The 15,397-nt window shown below is 48.2% G+C and overlaps 1 protein-coding gene and 1 pseudogene across 2 annotated transcripts in view; both read right to left on the reverse strand.

Moving 5' to 3' along the window:
- The window catches only part of Mtus2 (microtubule associated scaffold protein 2), a 380,312-nt gene that overhangs the window by 210,539 nt on the left and 154,376 nt on the right, over positions 1 to 15,397 (reverse strand). For both annotated transcript variants that reach the window (XM_042268368.2, XM_042268367.2), the window contains exon 5: positions 1,126 to 1,320. In XM_042268368.2, the coding sequence (XP_042124302.2) occupies positions 1,126 to 1,320 (195 nt within the window). The remainder of the gene's footprint in view (positions 1 to 1,125; positions 1,321 to 15,397) is intronic.
- LOC102903306 (dolichyl-diphosphooligosaccharide--protein glycosyltransferase 48 kDa subunit pseudogene) lies at positions 3,877 to 5,155 on the reverse strand (annotated as a pseudogene).

Raw genomic sequence — 15,397 nt, forward strand, 5'->3', positions numbered from 1 at the left:
AACACGGCTGCTCTTATAATAAAACTATAAATAAAAGCTTCCGTGTACAGTTTATATTAATAACTGTAAACCGGCAACTCGCTTTAAAAAACGACCAGCCAACCAAACAAGAAAACATAACTTCATACTCTACTCCCATCTCCGAGTGGAGCTGATCAGTGTCCAGATCTGAGGAGTGAAAACAGACATCAATAAAGGTTTAATCTCAGATGAGAAATAGCTTCTCAGGAACCTGACCTCTCAGGTCACTGGCGGCTCCTTTTTCCATGAATAAAAAATGACTCCCTCTTTGCCAGTGGAACATGAGACAGGCTGATTGCTGTTTCTATAAGAGTTATTAATAACACTTCTTGTCAACTCTGATCTTATTTAAAGTGCGTGCCAGACACAGATAATCAAATGAGCTACGTATGTAAATGCATTTTATAGTATTCATGAGCGTAATGCTGAGTTAACATTGCAAAAATCTTTCATATTAACACTCATTTCATTGATTAACCTTCCAAAGAGACTGGTGATTTTCTACTTCAAACTATTCCCAGAACCCAGATCCTAGTCAATAATTAAAGGGATATATGCTCATCTTAGGAATAAAACTCAAATCTTCATGAGTTTTATCTCATCTTCCCAAACCAAGTTGTCTATGCTTGGAAACCCTGACAGTCGTTCATGAATGACCTCAACAATAATCTCGGGAAGATTCTTTAAAGATTTATTCATTCGTGTGTGTGTGTGTGTGTGTGTGTGTGTGTGTGTGTGTGTGTGTGTGTGTGCACCACATGCATATGCTACCCATAGAGGTCAAAAGAAGGCACCAGCTTGCCTATATCCAGAATGATAGGTGCTTGTAAGCTGCCCGGTGTGGGTTCTGGGAACTAAGCCTGGGCCCACTGCAAGTGTATTAACTCCCCATAATTGAGAGAAAGGACAGTGTCAAACTGGTTATTTTCCCTTGGTGGATTATTAAGACACAGTAACACAATGGTAGATTAAAGCTGTAGATCCAAGTTCTGAACTAACCAAATGAAATGGTACCCGAGGTCCTTAGGCATCCTCTGCCCTGCCATCAGCCCCCAGCAGGGCACAGTCTCCTCCATACACCCTCAGTCCCTTTGCCCCACTCACGGGTGACCGGCCGGCTCTGCTCCGGCTGCACACTGTCCAGGGATTGAGTGCTGGGCACCGCAGAGACACTGGAACTCCTCACAAAGCCGAAGGCCGCCAGCTTGGCTGCTGGAAGACGCGAGTAGCCAGGAGGACGAAGCCCAGATTTTGGTAGACTGGATTTTGCAGCATTTGAATTGGAGGCTTTCTTAAGATCTGTTAAAATGAATCAAAAAGGAAAATTCTCAGTGGCCAGCACGATGGAGAATGTCACACAGTGTGCCATCCGTCATGAGTAGACTAATCCTGCAGGCTTCACTTCTGCACACTAGCAAACCAATCTTTAATAGAAAGGCCCCTTACCAGGGCAGGTGCTTCGGAGGACTCAGGAGAGAGCCACAGCCACTGCCCCGGGGACGTTCAGTCTCACTAGGTGAGGAACGGAGGACAGACAACTGGCCTCATTCTCAGCCCCAGGAAAGGCTAAAGGGCTCAGGATGCTGACGGGAAAGAAAGCAGCAACTGCTGCAGTTACCTTAAATTTGTGAGAACAAGATGCGCCTTAAAATTTAACATACAACAGGCTTTAAACACAGATGCCTTCCAAGAATCATCCATATGCTTTGGGGTAGTGTTAGCCAGACTGTAATCCCCAGTGACTGACCAGGCAAACCCCAAGCTCTCACCCTACCCTGAGAACAGCAGTATCTCCTTGTAAAGAGTGATGCCGTAACTCATGTCCAACATCTACTGTATAGTCTGGTAGGCATTTAAAAGTGGATTAGGGTTTCTCCTGCTTTCCCATCACTGGTTTTTATGTTAGTCCAAACTCTAAATTAGTTTCTAGGTAAGTACCCAGCCAGGAGCATAAGGATGACAGCATCACGCTATGAAGCCAGCATCTCTGCAGCCGCATGGCACTCTCAGGGATGGATACTTTGAGGAACAGAAAAAGAGTGGGTCCTGGATCAAAGACGCCTGGCATTATGTTGGCATTAAGACAGCAGGAAAACCCCTCTTCTGGGCACTTGGAACTTAGGACTTGACAGAAACAGGCACAGATACCAGTTCAAAAAGGTCCCATGCATTGGACAACACATGACTCTCTGTGTCGTGCAATCTTAAGAGATCTCAGAGCAAGTGACATTGGACGACAGCCTGAAACCCAGCAAGCAGAAAGCCAGGCTGCAGAGAAGAGACTCTGGGCCATAACTGTGTAGTATGCAGCACGGTGGGAGCCTGGTTCAAACCCAGAGAGTTCTCATTTGGCCCCCACGCTCACCACATTGCCATTGTGCAGTGGAGATTATCTTGGCTTGGTAGCCATGAAGGAAGGGAGGGTCATGAGGTTCCCACTTGGAATTCTGGCCATTATGCTTGCCCCAACCTGGAGCTGCAAGTGATCATAGGAAATGCTTAAGAATCCAGGAAGTAGGAGGCTAACCAAAAGGGGGGCTTCCTGGTGCAGCACCCACTCACGACAGGCTAGGGTGGGATCTGGTGCAGCATCCATTCATGAGGGGCTGGGGTGGGACCTGGTGCAGCATCCATTCATGAGGGCTGGGGTGGGACCTGGGGCAGCATCCATTCATGAGGGGCTGGGGTGGGACCTGGGGCAGCATCCATTCATGAGGGGCTGGGGTGGGACCTGGTGCAGCATCCATTCATGACAGGCTGGGGTGGGACCTGGTGCAGCATCCATTCATGAGGGGCTGGGGTGGGACCTGGTGCAGCATCCATTCATGACGGGCTGGGGTGGGACCTGGTGCAGCATCCATTCATGAGGAGCTGGGGTGGGACCTGGGGCAGCATCCATTCATGAGGGGCTGGGGTGGGACCTGGTGCAGCATCCATTCATGAGGGGCTGGGGTGGGACCTGGTGCAGCATCCATTCATGAGGGGCTGGGGTGGGACCTGGTGCAGCATCCATTCATGACGGGCTGGGGTGGGACCTGGTGCAGCATCCATTCATGAGGAGCTGGGGTGGGACCTGGGGCAGCATCCATTCATGAGGGGCTGGGGTGGGACCTGGTGCAGCATCCATTCATGAGGGGCTGGGGTGGGACCTGGGGCAGCATCCATTCATGAGGAGCTGGGGTGGGACCTGGGGCAGCATCCATTCATGACAGGCTGGGGTGAGACCTGGTGCAGCATCCATTCATGACAGGCTGGGGTGGGACCTGGGGCAGCATCCATTCATGACAGGCTGGGGTGGGACCTAGTGCAGCATCCATTCATGAGGGGCTGGGGTGGGACCTAGTGCAGCATCCATTCATGAGGGGCTGGGGTGGGACCTGGTGCAGCATCCATTCATGAGGGGCTGGGGTGGGACTTGGCGGTGACACAACTGTTTTGCAGTCCCTCATGCTCCTGTGAGTCACTGCTCCCTTGCCCTCTGATTTTAAGTCCAATAAACTCATTGGTTCACCAAGCTGAGCTTTGGGGGTAATCTTTGCCCTGGTGCCCTATCAGGGGTGAATATAGACAATTCACTTCTCTTGGGGTTTTTTTGTTTGTATGTGTGTGGGGGCACAGTGGTTCTCTTCATTCTAGAAACGGGGTTGGCTGTACATACGAAAAACACCACAGAGTGATTCAAAGTAGGAAAACTTACAGAAAAAAAAATTCCCTGTCCCCACCCCATAGTCACCACTCACTGAGGAAAGGCTGTGGCATTTTCCCATGGTCTTTACAAAAACAAAAACCCAGCCCATCTTCCAGTGCCATCCTCCGGCCATCTCCTGCTGTATGGTGTCCCAGGTTCTGGCTCAATCAGACTTCTTCTCCTCCGTGTGTAAGAAGAAAGACACTGAAGACCACGAGGCGGCCATCATGGGGAAGGCACTGGCGTAGTAGGGATGGGTGCCTCCCCGACACCTGGGCGGAGGGGTAGAGGTATGGACGGCCCAGCCGGTTGTGACCCACTGTAAACTGGAATACAGCATACACGTCGGAGAGCTTGAACTGGACACCGCACTCGCCGCCTTCTCTCTTCAGGAAGGCCCTCTCCACGGGGTCCATGGGCAGGAACTCCAGCTGAATGTCATCATCATCATCAAAGAGTCCCACTGGCCGTTGGAGAGCTGGCCAATCACAATGTTCTGCTCCACCGGGTCAGTAACAGTGTAGGCATTGGGTGGGGCTGTCTTGCCCACCCGAGGATGGGACACAGGTCCCACTTAGAGGACGCCCTCCTCCTTGAACATCCAGCAGTAGAGGGCCACAGCTAGCTCACAGTTGTCTTGACTGAAAATACCTCCGGGTGCCGGCCGGGTGTGGCCTTCTGCACTGCTGAGTTGAAGAAGCATCGCTGAAGAAATCCAGAGAGCCATTGAGGATAACCTGGGCACTGTTCTTGGCTTGGAGCCCCATGATCAGAAGAGTGCTCTTCCCCATTGCATGGCGGTACTGGGTGATGGGCTTATCCGGGAAGGAGAAATAGGCTGAAGAGCCTGTTAGGATGTCCAAAACCAAGGGACCGTCAGAGTCTGACACCATTCCAACTCCTAGGAAGAGAGCGGGGTTCAGAGATAACTTCCCATCGATGGTTAGGGCCTTCAGCAAGTTCTCAGTGTCGCGATAAACATATGCTGGCCAAGGTCTGAGGCATCATAATTGTGATGGTCAATGACAGCTGTTTTCTTTTCATCAAATTCAATCCCGCACTCACTGCCCAGTCCCTGAAAAGGATCACCAATGAGAGAGCTGGCAGCCGCCAAAGCACCGCCACCACCATCAACGAAGGCACTGATGGTCTCCACGTCGAAGTTGCCTCCAGAGTCATCCACCAAGGAGGAGAAGATGATGGGTTGTCCCAGAGGAACTCCCAGTACTTAATGAGGGACAAGCTGGGGTCATGTGTGGTCTTGAAAGTGAGCTCAATGCCCCGGTCCTTCAGGCTGCCGAAGAACGTCGAGTGTGTGTCCTGCACATTGAGGCTGTCCAGGAGCATGAGGCTATGGGGGCTGCTGGCCCAGACACAGCTGAGCGCAGCCAGCGGCAGCCCACAGAGGGGCCAGGCACCAGCGGTGAGGCGGGGATCCATGTTCATCGTCCAGCCGAAGAGGCCAGCACCTGGACCCCTCATTCACATCTCTTTAGGAGCAGCTGTGACGGCAAAGAATCCACAGGAAAATCTGCAGACCCACGTGCCAAGAGGTGAACCAAGTGCTGGGAATGCTGCACAGGTAGAGGACCAGCGATCACAACAGGAACGCTGAAGGAGTGCCCAGAGGTGCGACCCACATCAAAGACCTTAATATGAGACCTGAGCCCTGACACCGCTAGAGGAGGACGTAGGGAGAGTGCTGGACCACCCAGGCAGTCACAGACCTTCTCCACAGGACTCTGGTTGCTCCGAAAGTAATGTCAACAATCAACAAACATGATTTCATGACATTGAAAAGCTTCCGCACAGCCAATAATTAATCAAGCAAAAGGATGGGAGAAAACCTTTGCTAGCTACACATCGGAAAAGAAGATTAACATCTAGAATACAGAATATACAAAGAACTCAAAATGTTGAACACAGAAACAACCCAATCCATAAATTCTAATGAAATGAACAGTTCTCAAAAGATGAGATGAGATGTCTTCATCGATCCCCGCCCCTCAGGGTTCAGGAGCTACGTAGAAGAGGAAGAGAAAGATGGCAGGAGGCAGAGCGGATGAGAACACCAAGGACAAGTGTCTTCCAGACACAACAGAGGACTGACACACACATGAACCCAGAGTCTGCGGCTGCATGCACAGGGCCTGCGTGGGTCTGAATCAGATGGGGATCCAGGGCTGCGTGGGGAAGTGGGCAACAGCTCCCATCCCAACGGAGCAGCTATCTCCAATCGACAACCACTCACAAAGGAAAAGCTAGTTCTCTCCAATGGAGTCTCACCAGGCATATTAACCACACTTACAGGCAGGCCCCATGCCCAGCAGTAGGTAGCCAAGACAAAAGGTGGCATTTTTTGTAGACTTTTGGTCTCATGTTATTTTGTCTGGGCAGTTGTTTTTTGTTCGTTTGTTTGTTTGTTTTTTGGTCTTACTGATCTTTTATTTGCATATTATGAGTTCTGATTGTGCATGTGTGCATGCATGTGTACGTGCGTGCGTGCGTGTATGTGTGTGTGCACACATGTATTTTTTTTTTTAATTCTGGTTTGTTTGGGGGTTTTCATATGCCTGTTTGTTTTCTAAAGAGAAAGAAAGGGTGTGGACTAGTGGAAGCCCATGAACTGTGGACCCCCCATGGGACTGAACTAGGCCCTCTGGATACTGAAGATGACTGTTTGGGGGGCACCCAGACGGGGGGGGGGGGGGGTTGGGATCAGTCGCTGGTGCATGGGCAGGCTTTTGGGAATCTGGTGCCTGTGGTGTGATGCCTTGCGCAGCCTTGGTGCAGTGGGAAGGGGCTTGGACCTGCCGAGGCTCAGTGTGCCGGGCTCTGCTGACTCCCCATGGGAGACCTTGATTTGGGGGATGTGGAGATGTGGGATGGCTTGGGAGGGAGAGGTGGGGGGTGAGAGGAGGGAGGAGGTGGGGTCTGTGGGTGGTATGTAGAGTGAGTAGAAAATTTCTTATTAAAGAAAAATGGAAAAAAGAAAAAAAGAAGAAAGGGTGTGGATTTATGTGGGTAGGGGAGTAGAGAGGACCTGGGAGGAGTTGGGGGAGGGGAAATCGTGGTCAGAATACACTGTATGGAAATTCACTTTCAATAAAACACACACGCGTGCAAAGTGAAAAAGAAATGTAAAATGTTTTTCCTTTTAATAAATTCAGTGTTTCTGCAACTGCTTGCCATGAATGCATAGAAGGAAGCTGTAGTCTCTAAAAAGCCTTTAAAAATATTCATACTCTAGAATACCTTTGATGAGTAACCCACTTCAAAGCCTTTTCACTCTGAATGCCTGAGCCTCTGCAGTGGAAAGGGGAGCTGCGTGTGTCAACAGTTTATAAAACAAATATATTACAGGTGGGGTGGAAACAAAAGGGAGCGATTATAATAACAAGTGACAAACAGACCCTTCAGCTACCCTGCCACTCCTGGTCTTTACCAGAGGCTGCGGCGGGTCAGCGCATCACAGAGACACCTGCCCATCCACGTCCACTGTTGCATCCTTGACAATGGCTACTAGGAAACCATCCAGGTATCCATCAACAGAGGAATGGTTAAGGAAGCTGTATCCACACACAATGGAATGTTGTCAACCATAAAGAACAATAAAATCGCACTATTTTCAGGAAAACAGATGCAACTGGAGATAATCATATTAAATGAAGTAAGCCAGCCTGAGGAAAATCACATGTTGTGTGTTTCCCCTCATTTTATGCAGATATGCTAGGTGGTTTTGTTGTCAACTTGACAGACGTGGGGAGAGGAAAACGCAACTGAAGAATTGCTGTCATCAGATGTGAATTACAGCTCAGTAAGGCTATTATACTACACCAGAAGTGTAGGAATATATCGGGGCCACAATCAAAGCACATTGTACACATGTGTGAAGATGTCATAATGAAACCCAGTATTATGTATAATTGTTGCATGCTAATAAAAGCAAGCTTTAAAATAAAATATTGAATGACTAGAATCATAATTTTATTTCTAATTAAGCAATAGGCTTAAGACAGACTCATGATTAGTACCCAATATGTATCAGTATCTTTACAATATTGGGATAGGGCAGAGTCTTACTGTATAAGCCTTGACTAGCCTGGAACTCGCTATGTGGACCAGGCTGGCCTCACATTCAGAGCTTTTCCTACCTCAGTCTCTCCAGTGCTGGTATTAAAGGTATGTGCTTCCATACCATGCTAATATCTTTACCCTTACAGGGTCTGTGTTGGGGCTGGAGAGACGGATCAGCTGTTAAGAGCACCTGCTCCTCTTGCAGAGGACCCATGTTAGGTTCCCAGCACCACATGGCAGCTCATAACCACCTGGCACTCCAGTTCCGGAGGATCTGATGCCCTCTCCTCGCCTCTGGTGGCACTGTATGCATCTGGTGCACAGACATGTATGCAGGCAAAGCACTCATGCACACAAAATAAAAACAAGTAAAATGTTTTTGCTTCATTTTTTAGATTGCATTAGCCTTCATCCCTTCCTTTTTGCCCTCCCATTTACCCTTCCTTGCTTTCTTTCAAATCCATTATTTGATAATTATTGATACATCACGCATATATAATTGTGTGTATGTATATTTTCCTAAATATAACCTGCTCGGTCTGTATAATGTTACTTGTATACAGGGTTACAGGGCTGACTATTGGGTACTGAATAGGCAACTGGTGTGGTCCTCCCCGGGGAGGAGCATCTCTCCCGCTCTCACCATCCTGTAGTTGCCGTTAGTTCTTTGTGTAGGCTTTCCGTCATCCATGTCAGTACATCTGTGGTGGTTGTCCTGGTTCAGCGCATGTTTGGGCTGTCATGTTAAGACTCTGTGGGTGCAGCACCTGATATTACTAAGACACAATCTCACAGCAAACTCCGGCTCCCCTGGCTCTTCCAGTCTTCCCACCCCCTCTTCGGAAATGTTCCCGAGCCTTAGGTTTAGGAGTGTGTGTGGATGCATCCTTTGGGACCAGGCTGCAGAGCTCTACATTGTGATTGGTTGTGGCTTTCTGTAACGGTCTCTGTGTGTCACAAAGAGAAATTTCCTGAAGATTTGGAGGTAGGAGCCTCTGATGAGGGAGATCATTTGACGTTTGTCTTTCTGAGTCTGGATTAACCTCACTCAGTATGATCTTTCCTAATTCTATTCAATGTAAGTAAAATCTTTAAAGGGTCTGCGCTGCCTAGAGAATTTGACCTGTCATTGTGTGTCCTCTAAAAAAACACTCCAACTAGAGAGGTGGAAGAAATGTTTTGTATTACACATCAAAGCCTCTTCCAAGTGAAGATAAACATAATGGAGATGCTAATTAAAATAAATTCAAAGCTAATAAAGATTTTGAAAACCCTGGGATCAAATGTCCCCGCCTCATGCAAGGGAGCCAAACTGAACTCATTTATTTTAATCAAAGCTCAATTTTCTGACAAGATTTTGCCAGAAAGCAAAAGCAAGAAAAAAAATCCTGCTTGAACAACAAAAGAGATTTCGCTCTCTGCTGAAAGCTACAAGACACGCTGCTATTTCAAAGTAATATTCTTTTTCCTTTGAAAAATAAATTCTTTGAAGAATACAAATCTTCCCATTTATATGGAGTCAGTTTTATTTGCTTGGGCTTTTTGCTTTTTGTATAGATTCTCCTTTAAATTAGGACTCTGTGACACTAAACATAATCTCAATCAACTAGAATAAGATCATTTATTTGTGATTCAACACTGTATCAATAAAGTCCCATCAATCACTGTCCAACTGTCATGCATCCCACAGAGTGAAATTAAAATGTTAGGAAAAAGCAAATTGTCATTAATCCAATTGAGTATGAGCTGGAAGAAGCGCGAAGGAGGCTACGGTAGAGTTAGTGGGGTGCCCGCCTCGTGTGCATGCCATCCTGGGGTTGAGCCCCCTCATCCCATAAGCCAGACACAGAAATACGCGCCTGAGATCCCCACACTCAGAGGTCAATCGATGTCATCCTTGGCTGCACAGAGAGACCCTGCCTCAAAATCAAAAGCAGAAACCTGGAAACAGTAAGAAGACTGCTAGAAAGAATTACAGTGGCCTGTGGCAGTGGGGATAGAGAAGAGGGTCAGAAAATATAGTGGGGGGGGGATATAATCAAACCATACATATACGGAAATGTCACCATGAAGTCCCTAACATTTATAATTAATATGCAGTAGTGAGTATAATAAAAGTAGAAATGCTGGACGTAAGAAGATCCATGCGCAGAGCCGGAGAGACGGCTCGACGGATAAAAGCAGTAGCTTCACAAATGCCCTCTGCTCCACCCCTGGGACCAACATAACAGCCCCACATGGTGCCCATCCCTAATGCCAGCACTCCTGTGCCAAGATGGCAGGTGGACAGGAGAATGGCCAGGAGTGCTGCTGGACATCGGCAGAGCAGAAAGAAGGGAGAACCTGCCTCAGCAGTGGGGGAGAGAACCCCTGACTTACACACACAGGCACATGTGTGGAAGCACACACCAGATTAATTGACTAAAGGGCATGTTGAGTACGCTGAGAACAAAATCAACGGCATAGCTACCTTGTCAAAACTGTACCTAACACACAAGCGGACACATAAGTAGATTTTGACTTTCGTTTTTTGTTTCTGAGATAGGTTCTCACTGTGTAGCCATAGCTAGCTTGGAACTTGCTATGTAGACCCAGGCTGGCCTTGAACTCATAGCTCTGCCTGCCTCTGCCTCCCAAGTGCTAGAATGAAAGGTGTGTGTCACACGCCTACCTATGAGTTAGATGTTTTAACACTGTAACTGTTATGATACCCGCCTTGGCAGGTTGGGCTGAGGTGCCCAGTGGGTGAGCGAGTCACACCACGCAGATGTGGTGGCGGGCTGCAACGTGGAATGGTGGAAAGTTACTCACACCATGCAGACACAGCGTCCACGTGGGAAGTTTACTATTAAAGGGGGAGGGGAGAGGAGAAAGGGGGGAGAGGAGGTGCACACCTCGTGGGAATACAGAGAAAAAGAGGCAGGGAGGAGGAGTTTGCTCTTAAAGGGGACTTTATGTAAGATGTTGTCAGGATCCTGGGCGGGTTCTAACAGTAACTAATGCAGACACTAGAGAAGCACATGATCATCAACATGACTCAGGGGGTTATTTCAAAGACCATTTTCCTTATAATTTTGCATTTGTAATTTCCTTGTAATTTTGTATTTCCTTATATTTTGTATTTTGTATGTGATTCGGGCCAAATTATTCTTTCATCTCCCTTTTCTTTCCAGTTACTCTTACGAGCACCTTTTCTTCCTTCTCTCGGATACTTTGCTATGCTCACACCAGCCAGGAGCAGTTCAGCCTCTCTGCACCTTGCCTGACAACATGTGCACACGGCCGCCAGTTTTTACCACGATTCTTTCTTGCTGAGACAATTCTCTGTAAATGAAACCTTTGGTGTGAGGGTAGTGTCTCTTCCCGAGAAAAGAAGGAAGCAGAAAATGCAAGGAAAACAGCGTGCTGCACAGTGGACTGTAGACCTGGGCTCAACATGACTGGATCCAAACTCCCATCTCCTCAGCTTCCTCCCGGGAAAGAGTGAGGGTATTTCCTCCTGGGAAAGAGTGAGGGTATTTCCTCCCGGGAAAGAGTGAATGTCTACCACTGTGCTGGTGACTTTTTCTGGTGCTGTGATAAATCACCATGGCCAAGGCAGCTTACAGAAGGAGGAGTTTACCCGGGCTTACGGTTCCAGAGGGACAAGAGTCCACCATGGTGGTGAGGCATGGCGATAAGCAGGCATGGCGGCTGGCTGGAGCAGAAGCTGAGAGCTCACATCCTCAACCACAAGCAAGATACAGAACAAACTGGAAGTGGGGCATGGTTAGGAGCACTCCAAGCCCGACTCGAGGAGTGTGCTTCCTACAGCAAGGCTGTAGGCCTTAAATAGCGCCACCAACTAGATAGCAAATGTTCAGATACATGAGCCTCTGAGGGACATCACTCATTCAAACCTCTCCAACTATCTACCCATTATTATGCTAGAAGAGAAGGAGTATATTGACTAATTCATAAAGATCATCATGGCGCTACAAGCTTGCTATTTCCTGTCGCTGATGCCTCACTTATTGAAATTGCAAAGAGCATCTCTTTAACAAGGATCAGGGTGCAAAACAACCAATTTCCACAATGGCTCTCTAGCAAGCCCCACCAGTGAATGAGGATCACTCTGGTGAGGGATGCAATACGGTGGAGGTGGTAGTATGCGACTTCTGAGCGAAAATCATGAGAGACATTGCAGATCCATCCTTTTGCTCTCAGATGGCTACCTCAAGGAGAAGGCAGGCTTGCTTGCAATGGGGATATTTAAACAGCACTCCTGCATGGAGAAGTGAGAAGTTGCTTGACAGAAGCCAGAAACCCCTACATCTCAGAACTGGATCCTCCATCCTTGGCCAAACAATTGTTAACACTAATCAAACTTGACTGCAACCTCATGGGGAATGGCAAGAATCATCCCACCAATATGTTCCCAATTCCTGACCCACAGAAACAATCAGAGGGTGAATGCTTGTTGTAGTTTTAAACAACTGATACTTGGGATGGTATATTATTCAGTGATGTGGAGATTCGGGTACCTGAAGGCAGGCTCCATCATAGCAAGGATTTGCTCTATAAGAACGGCTCTGGAACCAGGTCCAGATGGGATGCTAAAAGCAACTTCAGGAGCTTCAAAGAGACTTCCAGAAGAAGCCAATTGGCATTCAAAATAAAAAAAAAAACTGTCAATGATAGCTTAAAGAAAATGGATGGGGGAGTGAATCCATGCTAATAGGTAGCAAGTGTTACTGATAGATTATCGAATTTGGAGAGTGCAGTGAATGAACTTAGAATTTTCTAAGAATCTCCAGGTGGGGCTGAGGGTACCACGGAGGTCACTCTTATTGTTATGGAATGTTATTTTAAGATGTGTTAGATTTGTTTGTGCTTTGGGACATTTGTTTAATGATGCAAAGATGTGTTGCATTCTTTTATGTTGCATTTGTTTAACTCTGTGAAGCTGTGTTACTTCGCCTGTCTAAAACACACGATTGGTCTAATAAAGAGATGAGTGGCCAATAGCAAGCCAGGAGAGAGAAATAGGTGGGGCTGGCAGGAAGAGAGAATAAATAATACAAGGAGAAATCTTAGGGAAAAAAAAGGAATGAGAGAAGGAGGAGGATGCAAGGGGCTAGCCACCCAGTCATACAACCAGCCACAGAGTAAGAGCAAAAGTAAAATACACAGAAGTAAGAGAAAGGTAAAAGCCCAGAGGCAAAAGGTAGATGGGATAATTTGGGTAAAGAAAAGCTGGCTAGAAATAAGCCAAGCTACGGCTGAGCATTTATAATTAAGAATAAGCCTCTGCGTGTGATTTATTTGGGAGCTGGGTGGCAGGCCCCGAAAGACCAAGAGTCAAAAGAGCAAAAACCAAACAACAACACTTACTCTTCTGCTATTGTGTAAGTAGAGAACCAAGACAAACATCTCAACAGAAAGTAGCTGTTGGGCTTGCAAGGTTTAGGGTTTGCTGGGTTTGAAAATGCCCAGCCTTTCCACATGGAAAACAAGAACTAAACTAAGGAAAGGCTTGTGTTAATGATGGTATCCAGGCCACTATCAGAAAACTATGATTTAACAATGAAGCCAACGATGTGTCTGCATAGCCTTCCAATGAGAATTCAGGAAGATCAAGGCAACATGAAATAAATAACTGTTAAGTGATAAAACTGCTGAGAAACTCAAGGTTGCTATCTGCCAGGGGCCTTGGCAGAAGCTCAGTATACAGATTTATTTATGTATTTATTTATTAAGTGTGTGTGTGTGATGTAGTGTATGCATACACATGTGGATGTATGTGTATGTACCCATGTATGTACATGTGAGGCCAGAGGAGGAGTGGGCTTGTTTTCCTCTATTAATCTCCACCTTCTTTTTTGAGGCAGGGCCTCTCACTGAAGCCGACACTTGAGTAGACTGGCCAGCGAGCTCCTAGGGTCTGTCCACCTGCTAACAGTGGTTACAGGCACATGAAGCCTCATCCAGATTTTATGTGGAGCTAGGGATTTGAACTCAGATCCTCTTGCTTACTCACTGAGCCGTCTCCCCAACCCAAGAAAGGTTTATTTTGAAGTGATTTTTCAGGAGTAGCTTTTATCTAACAGAGCAAACCTAATAAAATTCAAAGAAACCAAAGTTTTGCAAGAGAAATATGCCCACAGAAACACTGCTGGCTCAGACTGGAACAGTGAGGGGGATCTTAAAGGAGGTATTGATGGACAGACATCAGGCTGAGCGTGCCCCCAAGTTCAAACATTTTCAGGAAACGGAATGAAGGTAAAGTGGCAGAACCAAGAGGCTAAAGTATGGAGGCAAAAGCTACAGAAATCATCCAGGCCATGCGTGACCACTGCATCATTTCAGGACAGTGATTCCTGGGTGTTTCCCATCATGCCTCTGCCTTAAGTAGAGTCTACTGAAGTTACTCTATACCTATAGAACCACTGGCTGTCATATGTGTTTGCGGGGTGGGGGTTAATTTGGGATAATTTCTCTCTTTAAATAGATTTGCGAGGGCAGCAGCAGCAGAGGCAGGCAGGGTGGTGGCAGGTCACACAGTAGGGACACGGTGTAGAGCTGGGCTGAGGTCACACAGTAGGGACACAGTGGAGAGCTGGGCTGAGGTCACACAGTAGGACACGGTGGGGAGCTGGGCTGAGGTCACACAGTAGGGACACAGTGGAGAGCTGGGCTGAGGTCACACAGTAGGACACAGTGGAGAGCTGGGCTGAGGTCACACAGTAGGACACGGTGGGGAGCTGGGCTGAGGTCACACAGTAGGACACAGTGGAGAGCTGGGCTGAGGTCACACAGTAGGACACGGTGGGGAGCTGGGCTGAGGTCACACAGTAGGGACACAGTGGAGAGCTGGGCTGAGGTCACACAGTAGGACACAGTGGAGAGCTGGGCTGAGGTCACACAGTAGGGACACAGTGGGGAGCTGGGCTGAGGTCACACAGTAGGGACACAGTGGAGGGCTGGGCTGAGGTCACACAGTAGGGACACAGTGGGGAGCTGGGCTGAGGTCACACAGTAGGGACACAGTGGAGAGCTGGGCTGAGGTCACACAGTAGGACACAGTGGAGAGCTGGGCTGAGGTCACACAGTAGGACACGGTGGGGAGCTGGGCTGAGGTCACACAGTAGGGACACAGTGGGGAGCTGGGCTGAGGTCACACAGTAGGACACAGTGGAGAGCTGGGCTGAGGTCACACAGTAGGACACGGTGGGGAGCTGGGCTGAGGTCACAGAGTAGGGATACAGTGGAGAGCTGGGCTGAGGTCACACAGTAGGGACACAGTGGGGAGCTGGGCTGAGGTCACACAGTAGGGACACAGTGGAGGGCTGGGCTGAGGTCACACAGTAGGGACACAGTGGGGAGCTGGGCTGAGGTCACACAGTAGGACACGGTGGGGAGCTGGGCTGAGGTCACACAGTAGGGACACAGTGGGGAGCTGGGCTGAGGTCACACAGTAGGGACACAGTGGGGAGCTGGGCTGAGGTCACACAGTAGGGACACAGTGGGGAGCTGGGCTGAGGTCACACAGTAGGACACAGTGGGGAGCTGGGCTGAGGTCACACAGTAGGGACACAGTGGGGAGCTGGGCTGAGGCTGCAGAGTCAGCAG

Source organism: Peromyscus maniculatus, chromosome 23 (assembly GCF_049852395.1).
Source record: "Peromyscus maniculatus bairdii isolate BWxNUB_F1_BW_parent chromosome 23, HU_Pman_BW_mat_3.1, whole genome shotgun sequence".
Lineage (NCBI taxonomy): Eukaryota > Metazoa > Chordata > Mammalia > Rodentia > Cricetidae > Peromyscus > Peromyscus maniculatus.